Source organism: Oncorhynchus nerka, linkage group LG14 (genome assembly GCF_034236695.1).
Source record: "Oncorhynchus nerka isolate Pitt River linkage group LG14, Oner_Uvic_2.0, whole genome shotgun sequence".
Lineage (NCBI taxonomy): Eukaryota > Metazoa > Chordata > Actinopteri > Salmoniformes > Salmonidae > Oncorhynchus > Oncorhynchus nerka.
The window spans coordinates 37,518,924-37,539,389 of record NC_088409.1 but is presented as its reverse complement, the minus strand read 5'-3'; the positions used below and the strand labels follow the sequence as shown (position 1 = coordinate 37,539,389).

Below are 20,466 nucleotides of genomic sequence, written 5' to 3'. Positions count from 1 at the left end.
TCGGCTGGCCCTCGCACATATTCGTCGCCAGACCCACTGGCTCCAGGTCATCTACAAGTCCATGCTAGGTAAAGCTCCGCCTTATCTCAGTTCACTGGTCACGATGGCAACACCCATCCGTAGCACACGCTCCAGCAGGTGTATCTCACTGATCATCCCTAAAGCCAACACCTCATTTGGCCGCCTCTCGTTCCAGTACTCTGCTGCCTGTGACTGGAATGAACTGCAAAAATCGCTGAAGTTGGAGACTTTTATCTCCCTCACCAACTTCAAACATCAGCTATCCGAGCAGCTAACCGATCGCTGCAGCTGTACATAGTCTATTGGTAAATAGCCCACCCATTTTCACCTACCTCATCCCCATACTGTTTTTATACTGTTTTTTATTTTATTTATTTATTTACCTTTCTGCTCTTTTGCACACCAATATCTCTACCTGTACATGACCATCTGATCATTTATCACCCCAGTGTTAATCTGCAAAATTGTATTATTCGCCTACCTCATGCCTTTTGCACACATTGTATATAGACTGCCCATTTTTTTTTTTTTTTTTTTCTACTGTGTTATTGACTTGTTAATTGCTTACTCCATGTGTAACTCTGTGTTGTCTGTTCACACTGCTATGCTTTATCTTGGCCAGGTCGCAGTTGCAAATGAGAACTTGTTCTCAACTAGCCTACCTGGTTAAATAAAGGTGAAATAAAATAAAATAAAAAACTCACAAAGCTCCGGTCTCTTGTCGTTATGTGTTTTAAACAAACACCACGTGACTGGGGACTAAAGGTTAGCTTTACAATGAAAAATTATTTGACGGGTGAAATGAACGCAATCTTTATCCCCTGACGTAACGCACAAATTGACCGCAGGTATTTTCTCAAAAAGTCGCTACAAATATTCAAATGTATAAAAGAACATCAAAACAAAATCACACATGTAAAGGGATGAATATATAAGAATATGTACAGTGGGGCAAAAAAGTATTTAGTCAGCCACCAATTGTGCAAGTTCTCCCACTTAAAAAGATGAGGCCTGTAATTTTCATCATAGGTACACTTCAACTATGACAGACAAAATGAGGGGAAAAAATCCAGAAAATCACATTGTAGGATTTTTAATTAATTAATTTGCAAATTATGGTGGAAAATAAGTATTCGGTCACCTACAAACAAGCAAGATTTCTGGCTCTCACAGACCTGTAACTTCTTTAAGAGGCTCCTCTGTCCTCCACTATTTACCTGTATTAATGGCACCTGTTTGAACTTGTTATCAGTATAAAAGACACCTGTCCACAACCTGAAACAGTCACACTCCAAACTCCACTATGGCCAAGACCAAAGAGCTGTCAAAGGACAGATTGAAGCCTACCATCAGTAACACACTACTCAAATCCTGCAGTGCCAGACGTGTCCCGCTACTTAAGCCAGTACATGTCCAGGCCCGTCTGAAGTTTGATAGAGAGCATTCGGATGATCCAGAAGAAGATTGGGAGAATGTCATATGGTCAGATGAAACAAAATATAACTTTTTGGTAAAAACTCAACTTGTCGTGTTTGGAGGACAAAGAATGCTGAGTTGCATCCAAAGAACACCATACCTACTGTGAAGCATGGGGGTGGAAACATCATGCTTTGGGGCTGTTTTTCTGCAAAGGGACCAGGACGACTGATCCGTGTAAAGGAAAGAATGAATGGGGCCATGTATCGTGAGATTTTGAGTGAAAACCTCCTTCCATCAGCAAGGGTATTGAAGATGAAACGTGGCTGGGTCTTTCAGCATGACAATGATCCCAAACACACCGCCCGGGCAACGAAGGAGTGGCTTCGTAAGAAGCATTTCAAGGTCCTGGAGTGGCCTAGCCAGTCTCCAGATCTCAACCCCATAGAAAATCTTTGGAGGGAGTTGAAAGTCCATGTTGCCCAGCAACAGCCCCAAAACATCACTGCTCTAGAGGAGATCTGCATGGAGGAATGGGCCAAAATACCAGCAACAGTGTGTGAAAACTTTGTGAAGACTTACAGAAAACATTTGACCTCTGTCATTGCCAGCAAAGGGTATATAACAAAGTATTGAGATAAACTTTTATCATTGACCAAATACTTATTTTCCACCATAATTTGCAAATAAATTCATTAAAAATCCTACAATGTGATTTTCTGGATTTTTCTTATTCTAATTTTGTCTGTCAGTCCACGTGATCGAAGCAATCTTGAAGTGTGGAATCCAATTGGTCAGACCAGTGTTGGATAGACCTGAGCACGGGTGTTTCCTGTTTTAGTTTCGGCCAATAGAATGGGAGCAACAAAATGGAGTCATGGTCAGATTTGCCAAAAGGAGGGCAGGGGAGGGCAAAGCTTTTCAGCTTCCAGGCAGACACTGCAGGGCTTTGCATAGGCATTTTGTTGTGGGACTAGATTAACCTGTTGAGTGTAGGGGGCAGTATTTTGATGAAAAACAAACCCAAATGAAACTGCCTATTTCTCAGGCCCAGAATCTAGAATATGCATATAATTGGATAGATAGAAAACACAAAAGTTTCCAAAACTGTCAAAATATTGTCTGTGAGTATAACATAACTGATATTGCAGGTGAAAACCTGAGGAAAATCCAACAAGGAAGTGCCTAAGAGAAACAAATCTCCCCGTTCTATTGCATGCCTTCCCTCCATTTAAAGGGATATCAACCAGATTCCTTTCCCTATGGCTTTCCACATGGTGTGAACAGTCTTTAGACATAGTTTCAGGCTTTTACTCTGAAAAATGAGCGAGAATGATCACATCGCGTCAGTGGGTGGCTGGGTGCCAGCAGAGTTTTGCATGCACAACAGCTTGGAGCAGACATGTTTTTCTCTCTCCTATTGAAAAAGCTACGGTCCGGTTGAAATATTATCAATTATTTATTGTAAAAACAACCTGAGGATTGATTATAAAAAACATTTGACATGTTTCTACAAACTTTACGGATACTTTTTGAAATTTTCCTCTGCCCCGTCGTGACTGAACAAAACGGGCCAACCAAATGGAGGTATTTTGGATATAAAAACAATCTTTGTGGAACAAAAGGAACATTTATTGTGTAACTGGGAGTCTCGTGAGTGCAAACATCCGAAGATCATCAAAGGTAAGCGATTCATTTTATTGCTTTTCTGACTTTCGTGACCAATCTACTTTGCTGCTAGCTCTTTGTAATGTTTTGTCTGCTGAGAGAGATGTCCTAGCATAAACGCTTGGATAGCTTTTGCTGTAAAGCTTTTTTGAAATCTGACACGCCAGGTGGATTAACAACAAGCTAAGCTGTGTTTTGCTATATTGCACTTGTGATTTCATGAAAATTCAATCTTTTTTGTAATTTAATTTGAATTTGGCGCTCTGAAATTCAGCGGATGTTGATGAAAATGATCCCGCTAACGGGATGGGTGCGCCAAGAATTTAACCGGTTCTCATGCTTTTAAAATAACTGTTCAGTTCCCCTGCCAAATGTATGACCATGTTAGAGACACATATTTCCTTCAGATTACACAGGCCCACAAAGAATTTGAAAGCAAATCAATTTTGATAACTCCCACATCGATTCGTTGAAATACCACAGTGTGCCGTCACAGCAGCAATATTTGTGACCCGTTGTCACAAGGGCAACCAGTGAAGCACAAACACCATTGTAAATACAAACTACATAACCCAAAGTATGTGGACACCTGCACGTCGAACATCTCATTCCAAAAGCATGGGCATTAATATGGAGTTGGTCCCGCCTTTGCTGCTATAACATCCTCCACTCTTCTGGGGAAGGCTTTCCACTAAATGTTGAAACATTACTGCGGGGACATCCATTCAGCCACAAGAGCACTAGTGAGGTCGGGCACTGATGTTGGGCGATTAGGCCTGGGTCTCAGTCGGCGTTCCAATTCATCCCAAAATTGTTCGATGAAGTTGAGGACAGGGCTCTGTGCAGGCCAGTCAAGTTCTTCCACACTGATCTCGACTAACCATCTGTATCTTTGTTCATGGGGGCATTGTCATGCTGAAACATGAAAGGGCCTTCCTCCATACTGTTGCCACAAAGCACAGAATCATCTAGAATGTCATTGTATGATGTAGCATTAAGATTCCCTCCAAACCATGAAAAACAACACCAGACAAATATTCCTCCTCCACCAAACTACAGTTGGCACTATGCTTTGGGGCAGGTAGCGTTCTCCTGGCATCCGCCAAACCCAGAATCGTCCGTCGGACTGCAAGGTGGTGAAGTGTGATTTATCACTCCAGAAAACGCATTTCCACGGCTCCAGAGTCCAATGGTAGCGAGCTTTACACCACTCCAGACGATGCTTGGCATTGCGCATGGTGATCGTACGCTTGTGTATGGCTGCTCGGCCATGGAAACCCATTTCATGAAGCTTCCCACGAACAGTTCCTGTGCTGACGTTGCTTCCTGAGGCAGTTCGGAACTCAGTAGTGAGTGTTGCAACCGAGGACAGATGATTTTAACGCGCTATGCGCTTCAGCAATCGGCAACCCCGTTTTGTGAGCTTGTGTGGCCTACCACTTCGAGGCTGATCCGTTGTTGATCCTAGACATTTCTACTTCACAATAACAGCACTTAGTTGACCAGGGCAGCTCTAGCAGGGTAGAAATTTTACAAACTGACTTGTTGGAAAGGTGGCATCCTATGATGGTACCACGTTGAAAGTCAGTGAGCTCATCAGTAAGGCCATTCTACTGCCAATGTTAAATTCACTTCTGTTTATTATCTATTCCACTTGCTTTGGCAATGTAAACATGTTTCCCATGCCAATAAAGCCCTTTGAATTGAACTATTCCTCACTCTAAACCTTGTTTGAAGCAGCACATTCAATTATTTCCTTCCAGTCTTTCTGCTAGTAGTTTAATACCCCCTCCACCCCCTCTTTCTCGCATCCTCTGGACGTTTAGTGTTCTCGCTCTCTTGTTCTGTCGGTGTTCTCTGCTCTTTACCCAGCAGCAGTGAAACATTAGCTAAGCCGGCTGGAACTGGTGCTGGACAAGAGCACACACACTTACTAGTATTCAGGTTCTGAGACGAGGTCTAGTGCCTTCATCACCTCCTCCAACAGAGAGTCTGGAATAAAGCCGTTATCTGGAGGGAGAGAAAGAGAATATTTGTCAGATAATTTGAGTTCTAACACAGCTAGGAGACAGGCCTCAGATTCCACAGCAATTCCGTGTGTTTGTGTTCTGGGAGTCATGATCAAAGAGGTGGGATGGAGAGGGTGCGCCATTATCAGCAAGTCCCAGTGGCACTGAGACAGGACAGGCCTTCACTTTCCCTCACACTGAACACACACAGTTTACATTGAGCTAACTGAGGAAATTAAGCACACACAAACACATATGTACACATGCAACACACACACAAAAGCCAGCCTTGTTCTCTCCTCTGTCTGACCTACATTCCTCAGCTATGACTTCTGTACCTGAGAGGACCAGCTTTAAACACTACCACGTGTGTCCATATGCACGTGTGTCCAACCTGTCTTAAAACACTAACATATGATGATTGTGTGTGTGTGTGTGTGCAATGGCGCTGGAGAAGAAAGCTGACGTTTTACATGTTCCCAACCCACTGTGTTTTGTTTTTTTGTTTATTTGTGTTGTTTGTAACTTAATGTGGCCATCTACCATCTCTTTTGACCGAAAATAACTTCTGGACATCAGGACTGCGATTACTCACCACGGACAAGCAAAATCCTTTTTTCCCTTTAACGTGTCTGACGAGCCCAACACGAATTATATACTACTGCTTTCTCGGGAACAGGCGCAGATCCCCGTGATATGCGTGATGAGGCGGCAGAGAAAAAGGGGCCAGGGGCAGGCTGCCATCTGAGAATTCGTAGGCGATCGAATAAACCTTCACTTCCTCCCATTTTGCTTGCAAACGTGCAATCTTTGGAGAATAAAATAGATGACCTACGCGGAAGACTAAACTACCAACGGGACATTCAAAACTGTAATACCTTATGTTTCATGGAGTCATGGCTGAATGACGACACTATCAACATACAGCTGACTGGTTATACAATGTACCGGCAGGATAGAACAGCGGTGTCTGGTAAGACAAGGGGCAGCAGAGTATGTATTTTTGTAAATAACAGCTGGTGCACGATATCTAAGGAAGTTTAGAGCTATTGCTCACCTGAGGTACAGTATCACGATAAGCTGTAGACCACACTATCTACCTAGAGAGTTTTCATCTGTATTTTTCATAGCTGTCACTTTAATACAGGGGAACTTAGAAATGTGTTAAAACGGATTTATCAGCATGTTAAATGTGCAACCAGCGGGGGTAAAAAAACAAAAAAAACTTGACCACCTTTACTCCATGCACAGAGACGCATACAAAGCTCTCCTTCGCCCTCCATTTGGCAAATCTGACCATAATTCTATCCTCCTGATTCTTGCTTAGAAGCAAATATTAAAGCAGCCAGATGAAGCAGATACTAAACTACAGGACTGTTTTGCACAGACTGGAATATATTCTGATGGCATTGAGGAGTACACCACATTAGTCATTGACTTTATCAATAAGTGCATCAATGACGTCGTCCCCACAGTGACTATACATACATACCCCAACCAGAAGCCTTGATACCACCTTCCGGAGACACCTGAAACCCCACCTCTTTAAGGAATACCTAGGATAGGATAAAGTAATCCTTCTCACCCCCCCCCCCCCTTAAAAGATTTAGATGCACTATTGTAAAGTGGCTGCTCCACTGGATGTCATAAGGTGAATGCACCAATTTGTAAGTCGCTCTGGATAAGAGCGTCTGCTAAATGACTTAAATGTAAATGTAAATGTAAATTATAGGCAACATTCGCACTGAGGTAAAGGCTAGAGCTGCCGCTTTCATGGAGCGGGACTCTAACCTGGAAGCTTATGAGAAATCCTGCTATGCCCTCCGACAAACCATCAAACAGGCGAAGCGTCAATACAGGACTAAGATCAAATTGTACTACACCGGCTATGACGCTCGTCGGATGTGGCAGCGCTTGCAAACCATTACAGACTACAAAAGGGAAGCACAGCCGAGAGCTGACCAGTGACACAAGCCTACCAGACGAGCTAAACTACTTCGATAATCGCAAATAACGCAGAAACATGCATGAGAGCACCAGCTGTTCGGAAGACTGTGTGATCACACTCTCAGCAGCAGATGTGAGTAAGACCTTTAAAACTTCTTAGGGCTGCAATCCCGTTAACGGCCAGTAAAAGTGCAGGGAGCCAAATTCAAAACAACAGAAATCTCATAATTAAAATTCCCCAAACATACATGTATCTTACACCGTTTTAAAGGTAATCTTGTTGTTAATCACACCACAGTGTTCAATTTCAAATATGCTTTTCAGCAAAAGCACCACAAACGATTATGTTAGGTCACCACCAAGTCTCAGAATAAACACAGCCATTTTTCCAGCCAACGACAGATAGGAGTCACAAAAAGCACAAAGAGATAAAATTAATCACTAACCTTTGATGATCTTCATCAGATGACACTCATAGGACTTCATGTTACACAATACATGTATGTTTTGTTTGATAAAGTTCATATAATTATAAAAAAATCTGAGTTTACATCGGCGCGTTACGTTCACTAGTTCCAAAAACATTCAGTGATTTTGCATAGCCACATCGATTCAACAGAAATACTCATCATAAATGTAGATGATAATACAAGTTATACACATGGAATTATAGATAAACCTCTCCTTAATGCAACCGCTGTCAGATTAAAAAAAAAAACAGAAAAAGCAAACCATGCAATAATCTGAGACGGCGCTCAGAAAAATAATAAATTAGCCGCCATGTTGGAGTCAACAGAAACCAGAAATCACATTATAAATATTCTCTCACCTTTGATGATCTTCATCAGAATGCACTCCCAGGAATCCTAGTTCCACAATAAATTCTTGATTTGTTTCGATAATGTCCGTTATTTATGTCCAAGTAGCTACTTTTGTTAACGCGTTAGGTATACATATCCAAACGCTCATGCAGGTCGAGCATTACTTCAGACAAAAACTTCAAAAAGTTATATTACAGGTCGAAGAAACATTTCAAACTAAGTATAGAATCAATCATTAGGATGTTTTTATCATAAATATTCAATAAAGTTTCAACCGGAGAATTCCTATGAGTAGAGGAGCAACGGAACACAGGTCAATATCATGTGGAATGCGCGTGACCAGTAAATGGCTCTCTGCCAGTAACCTGACTCATTCAGTCCCACACCATAGTAGAAGCCTCATTCAAGTTTCTAAAGACAGTTGACATCTAGTGGAAGCCCTAGGAAGTGCAACTTCATTCATATCCCACTGTGAATTCAATAGGGCCTGGGTTGAAAAATCGACCAACCTCAGATTTCCACTTCCTGTTTGGATTTCTTCTCAGGTTTTTGCCTGCCATATGAGTTCTGTTATACTCTAAGACATCATTCAAACAGTTTTAGAAACTTCTGAGTGTTTTCTATCCAATACTAATAATAATATGCATATATTAGCAACTGAGAATGAGGAGCAGGCCGTTTACTCTGGGCACCTTTCATCCAAGCTACTCAATACTGCCCCTGCAGCCATAAGAAGTTAAACAGGTCAGCATTCACAAGGCCGCAGGGCCAGACGGATTACCAGGACGTGTACTGCGAGCATGCGCTGTTCAACTGGCAAGTGTCTTCTCTGACATTTTCAACCTCTCCCTGTCCAAGTCTGTAATACCAACATGTTTTAAGCAGACAACCACAGTGCCTGTGCCCAATAACACTAAGGTAACCTGCCTAAATGACTACAGACCCGTGGCACTCATGTCTGTAGACATGAAATGCTTTGAAAGGCTGGTCATGATTCACATCAACACCATTATCCTAAAATCCCTAGACCCACTCCAATTTGCATACAGATCATGCAATCTCTATTGCACTCCACACAGCCCTTTCTCACCTGGACAAAGGGAACACCTATGTGAGAATGCTATTCATTGACAAGAGCTCAGCATTCAACACCATAGTGCCCTCAAAGCTCATCAATAAGCTAAGGACCCTGGGACTAAACACCTCCCTCTGCAGCTGAATCTTGGACTTCCTAACAGGCCGCCCCCAGGTGGTAAGGGTAGGTAACAACACATCTGCCACGCTGATCCTCAGCACAGGGGCCCCTCAGGGGTGCGTGCTCAGTCCCCTCCTATTCACTCATGACTGCACGGCCAGGCACAACTCAAACACCATCATTAAGTTTGCTGATGACAACAGTAGTAGCCTGATCACTGACAACGACGAGACAGCCTATAGGGAGGAGGTCAGAGACCTGGCCGTGTGGTGCCAGGACAACAATCTCTCCTGCAACGTGATCAAGACAAAGGAGATGATTGTGGACTACCGAGCATGCCCCCATTCTCATCGACGGGGCTGCAGTGGAGCAGGTTGAGAGCTTCAAGTTCCTTGGTGTCCACATCACCAACAAACTAACATGGTCCAAGCACACCAAGACAGTCGTGAAGAGGGCACGACAAAACCTATTCCCCCTCAGGAGACTGAAAAGATTTGGTATGGGTCCGCAGATCTTCAAAAGGTTCTACAGCTGCACCATCGAGAGTATCTCGACTGGTTGCGTCACTGCCTGGTATGGTAACTGCTCGGTCTCCGACCGCAAGATACTACAGAGTGTAGCGCTAACGGCCCAGTACATCTGGGGCCAAGCTTTAAGCCATCCAGGACCTTAAAACCAGTCGGTGTCAGAGGAAGGCCCTAAAAATTGTCTGAGTGTTATCTCTGCTACCTCACGGCATCAGAGTGCCAAGTCTAGGTCCAAAAGGCTTCTAAACTGCTTCTACCCCCAATCCTCCTGAACACCTTATCAAATGGCTACCCAGACTATTTGCATTCCCCCCCCCCTTTACACCACCTCATTGCCCCCCCTCTTTTACGCCGCTACTACTCACTCCACTGCTACTCTCTGTTGTTATCTATGCATAGTAACCTTAACTCTACCTACAGTGGGGATAACAAGTATTTGAAACACTGCTGATTTTGCAGGTTTTCCTACTTACAAAGAATGTAGTGGTCTGTGATATTTATCATAGGTACACTTCAACTGTGAGAGACGGAATCTAAAACAAAAATCCAGAAAATCACATTGTATGATTTTTAAGTAATTAATTTGCATTTTATTGCATGACATAAGTATTTGATACATCAGAAAAGCAGAACTTAATATTTGGTACAGAAACCTTTGTTTGCAACTACAGAGATCATACATTTCCTGTAGTTCTTGACCAGGTTTGCACACACTGCAGCAGGGATTTTGGCCCACTCCTCCATACAGAGCTTCTCCAGATCCTTCAGGTTTCGGGGCTGTCGCTGGGCATAACGGACTTTCAGCTCCCTCCAAAGATTTTCTATTGGGTTCAGGTCTGGAGACTGGCTAGGCCACTCCAGGACCTTGAGATGCTTCTTACGGAGCCACCAAGGAGCTGGCTGTGTGTTTCGGGTCGTTGTCATGCTGGAAGACCCAGCCATGACCCATCTTCAATGCTCTTACTGAGGGAAGGAGGTTGTTGGCCAAGATCTCGCGATACATGGCCCCATCCATCCTCCCCTCAATACAGTGCAGTCGTCCTGTCCCCTTTGCAGAAAAGCATCTCCAAAGAATGATGTTTCCACCTCCATGCTTCACGGTTGGGATGGTGTTCTTGGGGTTGTACTCATCCTTCTTCTTCCTCCAAACACGGCGAGTGGAGTTTAGACCAAAAAGCTCTATTTTTGTCTCATCAGACCACATGACCATACTCTTGTGCATGCAGACAGTATCGTCAGTTGAGGAGGAGATCCTCTGGATCATCCAGATGGTCATTGGCAAACTTCAGACGGGCCTGGACATGCGCTGGCTTGAGCAGGGGGACCTTGCGTGCGCTGCAGGATTTTAATCCATGACGGCGTAGTGTGTTACTAATGGTTTTCAATGAGACTGTGGTCCCAGCTCTCTTCAGGTCATTGACCAGGTCCTGCTGTGTAGTTCTGGGCTGATCCCTCACCTTCCTCATGATCATTGATGCCCCACGAGGTGAGATCTTGCATGGAGCCCCAGACCGAGGGTGATTGACCATCATCTTGAACTTCTTCCATTTTCTAATAATTGCGCCAACAGTTATTGCCTTCTCACCAAGCTGCTTGCCTATTGTCCTGTAGCCCATCCCAGCCTTGTGCAGGTCTAAAATTGTATGCCTGATGTCCTTACACACCTCTCTGGTCTTGGCAATTGTGGAGAGGTTGGAGTCTGTTTGATTGAGTGTGTGGACAGGTGTCTTTTATACAGGTAACGAGTTCAAACAGGTGCAGTTAATACAGGTAATGAGTGGAGAACAGGAGGGCTTCTTAAAGAAAAACTAACAGGTCTGTGAGAGCTGGAATTCTTACTGGTTGGTAGGTGATCAAATACTTATGGCATGCAATACTTGTTCTCCCCACTGTACCTGTACATATTACCTCAACTACCTGGTGCCCCCGCACATTGACTCTGTACTGGTACCCACCTGTATATAGTCTCGCTATTGTTATTTTACTGCTGCTCTTTAATTACTTGTTACTTTTATCCATATTTGTTTAACTGCATTGTTGGTTAGGAGCACGTAAGTAAGCATTTCACTTTAAGGTCTACACCTGTTGTATTCGGCACATGTGACTAATAAAATTTGATTTGAGCATGTGTGTTGTACATTGGGAAGGACTACAGCAGAGTCATAGTTTCAAATTCTGTGTGGAACACTAATGAAGCTGTGTGTTATTGCATGCATGCGAGACCTGTGTGTATGTTATTGCATGAATGGGAGACCTATGTGTGCGTGTTATTGAGTGCATGTGAGACCTGTGTGTAAATTATTGCGTGCATGCGGGATGTGTGTGTTTTTTGGCGCCTCTCTTCTATAACATAGTGAACTGGGCCGACTCTAGATGTGACACTGGCAGATTTATCGGGCTTTGACACTGCTCTCAACTCTGCTGGTTTTAGTGTGTGTATAAACATCCATATGGTATATATGATTTGTTTTTCACAAAACAGCAGAAACTCATCTCGGGCGCAGTAAGACCCATCAATTTCTCTCTCTCTGGTCTGAATGGGTCAGTGTGTTTACTACATATTTGGTGTGGCAAATAGAATAGACTACTCTCAGCTGGTGAGGCTCACTTTGTTAAAAAACAACACAAAACACACAGACGCACACATACCCTCAGCCATGTTAAGAGGCATATTGTTCTAATAAACATGAAACGGAGGAATGTTGATTAGTGCGTCAGAAAAGATGGCGTCAAATCCTGCTGGAACACACACAGCAGCGCTCACTAAAGACAGACATCAAAGACAGCGACAAACATACAAATGTGTCTGTGCAGGTCTGGTCCATGGGGGGGTTGTGTGTGTGTGTGTGTGTGTGTGTGTGTGGGGGGTTATTACTTTGGTGACCTTATCAGTCTTCAGCTAAACACACACACTCCAGCAACATGCATCACGCTCTCATCGTGTAGTGTGACAATCACACATACCATGGGTAACTCCATCGCTCCATACATACATTACATATACAAAAGTAAGTGGACACCACTTTAAATTAGTGGATTCAGCAACTTCAGCCATACCCGTTGCTGACAGGTGTAAAAAAATTGAGCACACAGCCATGCAATCTCCATAGACAAACACTGGCAATAGAATGGCCTTACCGAAGAACTCTGACTTTTAACATGACACCGTCATAGGATGGCACCTTTCAACAAGCAGTTTGTCAAATGTCTTCACTGCTAAAGCTACCCTGGTCAACAGTAAGTGCTGTTATTGTGAGGTGGAAAAATCTAGGAGCAACAACGGCTCAGCCGCAAAGTGGTAGGCCACACAAGCCCCAGAACGGGACCGCAGAGTGCTGTAGCACACACATATATATATATTTTAAATTGCCTGTCCTCGGTTGCAACACTCACTACCGAGTTCCAAACTGCCTTTGGAAGCAATGTCAGCAGATTAACTGTTCGTGGGGAGCTTCATGAAGTGGGTTTCCATGGCTGAGCAGCAGCACACAAGAGTAAGATCACCATGCACAATGCTAAGTGTTGGCTGGAGTGGTGTACAGCTCGCCGCCATTGGACTTAGGCTTGCGTTCTCTGGAGTGATGAATCACGCTTCACCATCTGGCTGTTCGGCAGATTAATCTGGGTTTGGCAGATGCCAGGAGATCGCTATTGCCCCAATACATAGTGCCAACTAATGTTTGGTGGAGGAGGAATAATGGTCTGGAGCTGTTTTTCATGCTTCGGGCTCGGCCCCTTAGTTCCAGTCAATGGAAATCTTGACGCTACAGCATACAATTATATTACAACTTTGTGGAAACCGTTTGGGGATGACCCTTTCCTGTTTCAGCATGACAACGTATCTGTGCACAAAGTGAGGTCCATACAGAAATGGTTTGTTGAGAACTTGACTGGCCTTGAAGATACCCCTCTGGTGGTGTGGGGGCTGTGCTTTGGCAAAATGGGTGGGGTTATATCCTGTCTGGTTGGCCCTGTCCGGGGGTATCGTAGGTGTCTTCCGACCCCTCCCGTCTCAGCCTCCAGTATTTATGCTGCAATAGTTTGTCGGGGGCTATGGTCAGTCTGTTATAACGGGAGTATTTCTCCTGTCTTATCCGGTGTACTCTGTGAATTTAAGTACGCTCCCTCTAATTCTCTCTCTCCCCCTCCCCTCTCGGAGGACCTGAGCCCTGGGACCTTGCCTCAGGACTACCTGGCTTGATGACTCCTTGCTGTCCCCTGTTCACCTGGTCCCTCTCTATGTTTCTTCCTAGGTTCCTGCCTTTCTATTGAGTTTTTTCTAGCCACCGTGCTTCTACATTTGCATTTCTTGCTGTTTGGGGTTTTAGGCTGGGTTTCTGTATATCACTTTGTAACATCGGCTGAAATAAGTTTGATCACAAGAGCCCTGACCTCAACCCCATCGAACACCTCTGGGATTAATTGTAACGCCGACTGCAAGCCAAGCCTAAATCGCACAACATCAGTGCCCGTCCTCAATAATGCTCGTGGCTGAATGGAAGCAAGTCCCTGCAGAAATGTTCCAACATCTAGTGGAACGCCTTCCCAGAAGAGTGGAGGCTGTTATAGCAGCAAAGAGGGGACCAACTTTATTAATGCCCATGATTCTGGAATGAGATGTTTGACGACCATGTGTCCACATACTTTTGGTAATATAGTGTGTCCCTCTCCCCTCATCGTTCATTCAGTCTCTCACCTTCTTTCCACGGCCAAAAGCAGAGGGTAGTGATTAGAAAGCAGCGGGCCTCAGAATCTAACATCCTCTCGACTCAGTAAATACTCAGACTCAGTAGAGAGTTAAGTAGAACTCCGCTACGTCCCTCCATTCTCCAGCCAGGTCACCCGTGATACAAGTCAGTATTCGACATCCATCCATGTCTCAGGACGTTGGAAACCGGCCACTAGAGGCAACAGTGAGCGCTGTTACCTTCAAGTAGGTTTCGGTTTTGCTAGGGCGTTGTTGTGGACAGGGATGGCGGATAGGTGTAAGCATCTGCCTCGGGTTGCAAGTTAGAATCCAACGATAGAAAGTTGCTTCGGAGTTAATGCCTGAACATTAAAAATACTTCAAAATGTGACTTTTTGAAAAACTTCTAAATTCGATGCTTGAGAAATATGGATGATTCTAACGTGAGACCAAGCTGGATGCCCTATCCTTGCCCCTTTCTTTGCCCCCCCCGGTCACCCCAAAAAGAGGAAAAGGATGGTTGCAGGTTGACTCAGCTGTGGGGAGATTGGGGCGGGCGGGCTGACACAGACACTAACCCCAAAACAACAGCAGAGATGAGAGGATGGTGAGGAGAAGAGAGGATGAAAAGATAGGAATGGGAGGTTATACAGGCACATGCTCTACCAGGAAGGAGAGAGGAGAAAATATAACATGTCCAGGATATTGGTGTGAGTGAGTGAGTGAGTGAGTGAGTGAGAGAGTTAGGCAACATAACATTTATACCGTATGTTGGGGTATTTCGAAATACAGATGGTATGATATTCAATACCGATAAACCAGGGTTTGCGTGCTAAGCCACTGCTTATAACTATAAGAAACCTAAGATGTGGCAAATCAATTATATCCAGCTCAGGGCTCCAGCTATGCATTTGGTTTGCTAACTTGCTAAGTGTCAAGATCAAGCTTCTTGGTTACAGCAGAGACATTCAATCCCCTCCTAGATCAAGATCCTCGTTGCCTAAATTGTTGTGGTTTCTATTTTAATAGCACCCCTTGTGTGCACTTCCGGTAATACTGTATACCCCAGTATGGTACAGAAACAGTATGAACATCTGGATACTGCCCAACCCTAGAGACTATCAGACTATCATTGAACGGTATTACCTTCTGGGTCGAAGGTTTGGAAGACTCTCCTGGCCTGTTCAGATGGAGACTCAGGAGCCACCAGACACATCTCCTACAAAGACAAGAGAATGGGACATATGTCAGATTTCAACATTATATTATAGTCTAAACACAGAAATTAGACAGGCTTCCAATTCTCCAGAAAATCCCAAGAGCGAGAGTGAGAGAGATGTTGTGTAGACCGAGGCACACAAAGATCACATAATAGGTCAAGAATTAAGACTACAACTCTAAGGAGTACGCGTGTGTGTGTGTGTGTGTGTGTGTGTGTGTACGGACTATCATTATCATCAGGCTCTGTTGGGTTATTAGCTGATCTGCAGATAAAACCAGACATTTTGTTTTCACTCAAAACACATATCAGCCAATCAGGCGCTAATACAGAATTATAGTTGTTTGTTTGCTGGCTCAGAGTGATGTTGCCAGGGGGACTCGGAGGAGAAATAAGGGAAGACAGATTTCAAAGAGATAGGACAGTGTGTGTGTGTGTGTGTGTTGAGATGGGGGGGTTAGTCCGGCCCTCTGGATTCATCAACCCCCAACTCCGTACTCCCTTACCCAAGTTTCATAGTGAAATATGACAGTTTTGACAGGCTGTGAACCAAACTGCATAAGCAAACACGCACCGTGGTTAGCCTAGTATTAATGACACTGGCCGCATCCACTGAACTGGAGTATGTTTACTACAGTGGCGTTTTACACAAACACACTCAGCCTGCATAAACACAGACAGAAAAGAGCAAATAAACTGAGCACATCTCCCTTAGCTAGCCTTTATTAATGTAGGAGTTCAGATGAAACAGTAGGAGCGAGAGAGAGAGAGAGAGACGAACAGAGGGAGAGAGATGACAGAGGGAGATCAGGGGAAGAGTTGGAGAGAAAGAAAGAGACATCAAGAGGAGAAGGCTCCCAGCTGGTAGAGAGGAGTGCACACACACATCTCTCACTGTCAGAGCAGCTGGGGGTACAGAATGGGTAGATGTTAGTTTAAGTATCTCTATAAATCAAACGGTACATTCTTCCTCCAGATAGATAGACGTGTGTGTTAAGGGTTAATGAATGGTCAGGGGTTAACTGCCCTTACATGAGCATAATTTACTGAGGAGGATGCTGCTGAAGGGAGTGTGTATGTGTGACATACAGCGCATTCGGAAAGTATTCCGAATTTTCCACATTTTATTAAGTTACACTTCAAATGTATTCAATATTTTTTTCCCCCTTCAATCTACACACAATACCCCATAATGAAAAAAACAAACATAGCAAACATTTCTTAAAAAACCTAATTTATACAACAGAAATATCACATTTACATAAGTATTCAGACCCTTTACTCAGTACTTTGTTGAAGCACATTTGGCAGCGATTACAGCATCAAGTCTCCTTGGGTATAACACTACAAGCTTGGCACATCTGTATTTGGGGAGTTTCTACTATTCTTCTCTGCAGATCCTCTCAAGCTCTGTCAGGTTAGATGGGGAGTGTTGCTGCACAGCTATTTTCAGGTCTCTCCAGAAATGTTAGATCGGGTTCAAGTCCGGGCTCTGGCCGTGCCTCTCAAGGTCATTGAGACTTGTCCCGAAGCCACTCCTGCGATTTCTTGGCTGTGTGCTTAGGGTCATAGTCCTGTTGGAAGGTAAACCTTCACCCCAGTCTGAGGTCCTGAGCATTCTGGAGCAGGTTTTCATCAAGGATCTCTCTGTACTTTGCTCTGTTCAACTTTCCTTCAATCCTGACTAGTCTCCCAGTCTCTGACGCTGAAAAAACATCCCCACAGCATGATGCTGCCTCCAACATGCTTCACAGTAGGGATTGTGCCAGGTTTCTTCCAGACATGATGCTTGGTATTCAGGCCAAAGAGTTCAATCTTGGTTTCATCAGACCAGAGAACCTTGTTTCTCATGGTCTGAGAGTCCTTAAGGTGCCTTTTGGCAAACTTCAAGCCGTCTGTCATGTGCCTTTTACTGAGGAGAGGCTTCCGTCTGGCCATTCTACGATAAAGGGCTGATTGGTGGAGTGCTGCAGAAATGGTTGTCCTTCTGGAAGGTTCTCCCATCTCCACAGAGGAACTCTGGAGCTCTGTCAGAGTGACCATCGGATTCTTGGTCACCTCCTTGACCAAGGCCCTTCTCCCCGATTGCTCAGTTTGGCAGGGCGGCAAGATTTAGGAAGAGTTTGTGGTTCCAAACTTCTTCCATTTAAGAATGATGAAGGCCAATGTGTTCTTCGGGTCATTCAATGCTGTGGACATTTTTTGGTACCCTTACCCAGATCTGTGCCTTGACACAATCCTGTCTCGGAGCTCTATGGCCAATTCCTTTGACCTCATGGCTTGATTTTTGCACTGATATGCACTTTCAACTGTGGGACCTTATATAGACAGGTATGCGCCTTTCCAAATCATGTCCAATACATTTGATTTACTACAGGCGGACTCCAATCAAGGATGATCAATGGAAACAGGATGTACCTGAGCTCAATTTCGAGTCTCACAGCTGTCATGACTCTCCTGTGAAGACCTGAATGATCAGGTTACAGTGGGTCCGCTATACAGCGCCCTCGCTCCCTCCGACAAAGGGGGAGAGGGGTGAAGTTTTCCCTTTTATGACAGTCATAAATACCTGCAGGAACTCACTCTCCCACTATGCAGAAATGAAAGTTAAAAACCCCTTTGTTACAACAGAGATTTTGTAGTACTGTGACATCCAAGATTGGATAATGAAACAATATTTCCGTAATCCAAACACTTGGAATGGTCCATGGGTATTTAAAGAACAATCCTGTTGAATTCATTACAATTTTGTGATGTCATTAAACCAAATATAACCAAATAACGATAACTCTAGAAATGTAAATCTGATAACTGGGACGTATACATCTAAATGTTGTGGAACTTATATGATTAAATATTAAACTATTTGTGAGAAGATGAAATGTCAGTTTAGCCTTCTAAAGTAGATCATTGTTTTTCATGTAAAGTTTTACTCAATCAGTAACCACGCCCACATGAGCACAGACCTTGTGGTAACATGAATGACACCGCCCTCCAAGGTGAGTGCTTAATAGGACTCACTGAAGAATTTACATATTCAACCAGAAAAACCATGGAGCGTGGCTGCACGTTGAAATGGTAGGAATTTAAATCTCTAGAGACCAGTATATTTTTGAGTGGCTAAAATGGTTCTAGCTCTACATTAGACCAGCGTGACCGACAGCGTGAGCTGAAAGGTACGAAATGGTTTGAAAATCTCTATCGAAGAAGACCACACAGTAACATTCAGTCTGCAGCTGTTTAAAGTACTTTAGTCTAGTAAACTCGACCGAGAACCACCGGGTGGTACTTTGAAAGATCCATTTTAACGAACACTTTCTCTGGAAGATTCGGTCTAACAGGCACTCAGAGAAGCAACAGCTACAAAGGACATGGTGACCTCTGGTGGCGAACCAGAAGACTTACACAAATAGAGACTGTCGAATTACTCCCCATAGATGGCTCAAGTATTTTCAAGAGAGACAGCAAAGACATACACACGTAAATATGTACATTGCAATTCTTTCGAATGAGCGGCCGTTCATGTGCAAAGTATTTGCATTTCCATGAGCTGTATGTACAATCGTGGAATTCCTTTGTTTCTCCCCTTTCCCTCTTTTGAGTCTGCCATTTTGTGTAACAAGCCGTCATATCGGTTTAGTCCACCAGGGACTTTTCATTGCATTGTGTTAGTAACCAATAACTATACCGTGTATGTGTGTGTATTTCTGAATGATCATTTAGTTAAAATAAATAATTAAGCCAATTTGCATACCACTGATTCATTTATGCTAGGGTTCGTGCAGATATTCAAGAATTTTGCGACATTCAGAATGAGTGTGATAAGGTAAATGATAATTAATGAATCGACTGATGTAAGAGATATTTATATATTTAGAGTTTAGTCGGGAGATAGTACCTCATCAACTTTCCCATGGTGCCTCAGATTACTACTTAATTGTTATATGATTAATCGCGTAATAATTGAACGTGGTATGTAATTATTTTATAAATAAACAGTCAAACACAATGATAGTCACGACATAGCAAAGTGACCGAAAATATATTTATGTTCCTAAAAAACGTTTTGCTTTGTCATTATGTGGTATTCTGTTTAGTACGCAGAGGATTTTTCCCACAATTTGTTACGTTACAGCCTTATTCTAAAAAAATATATATATATATTTTTTAATCAAGGGGTCTGAATACTTTGATGCCACTGTACAGTTTAACCCAGCTATAGAGACAGGGTTAACTCATGTACTCTCTAGCAGTGAGGGTTAAGACTCAAGAGTTATAACTGTAGTTAATAACACAGCGCTGGAACCTAAATGAGAGATGCAGGACACACACACACACACACACACACACACACGGAAATATTCCCAGTCGGTATTCAAGTAATAATATGGAATGCCTCTCAACCACAAATTGCAGAAAAAAACATTTTTCAATCACCCTCATTGTAAGCTGCAACTTGGTCGTAGTTTTTTTGTTCTACAGAAATAACAAAACATGCCGAAAAGCTGCTGTGTTGTTCAAAGTACATGTAGCCAGGTCAAAAATCACAACCTACGGTTCGCAATGCTCCCATGTAGGGAAATAGATCTTGCGAGAAGAGCCCTGTGTCTTCAGGTTATCCGGTGTGGGAGAGTGGAAAATGTGGGGACGTGTTGTCCATGTAGTCTACACACGTGTGTGGAAGAAATTTCATCACAGGTAAGACATTTAACTTGTTTAGTATAGTACGTTTGAAACTCCACTAACTACTTGCAGCTGTATAGTCTGTGCTATTGGTCTTAGCTAGCTTAATGTTAAAGTTATCTAGCACTCACTCACGTGGCTGCTAGCATCACCATGAAAAGGGGTGTAGGAAGCACTACAATATTACCTTTTTTATAAGTAGGGAGAACGCTAGGGAGCGGGCAATGTTGAAAAGTAAACTTTAGACATGTACTTTTCTTAAAATGTACTTTT

The 20,466-nt window shown here is 43.5% G+C and overlaps 1 protein-coding gene across 2 annotated transcripts in view; it reads right to left on the bottom strand.

Moving 5' to 3' along the window:
- LOC115140964 (ubiquitin carboxyl-terminal hydrolase MINDY-3-like) overlaps window positions 1–20,466 on the bottom strand; it is a 60,200-nt gene that overhangs the window by 15,838 nt on the left and 23,896 nt on the right. For both annotated transcript variants that reach the window (XM_029679494.2, XM_029679495.2), the window contains exons 11-12: window positions 15,438–15,510; window positions 5,040–5,115 (exon numbers count right to left, since the gene is read on the bottom strand). In XM_029679494.2, the coding sequence (XP_029535354.1) occupies window positions 5,040–5,115; window positions 15,438–15,510 (149 nt within the window). The remainder of the gene's footprint in view (window positions 1–5,039; window positions 5,116–15,437; window positions 15,511–20,466) is intronic.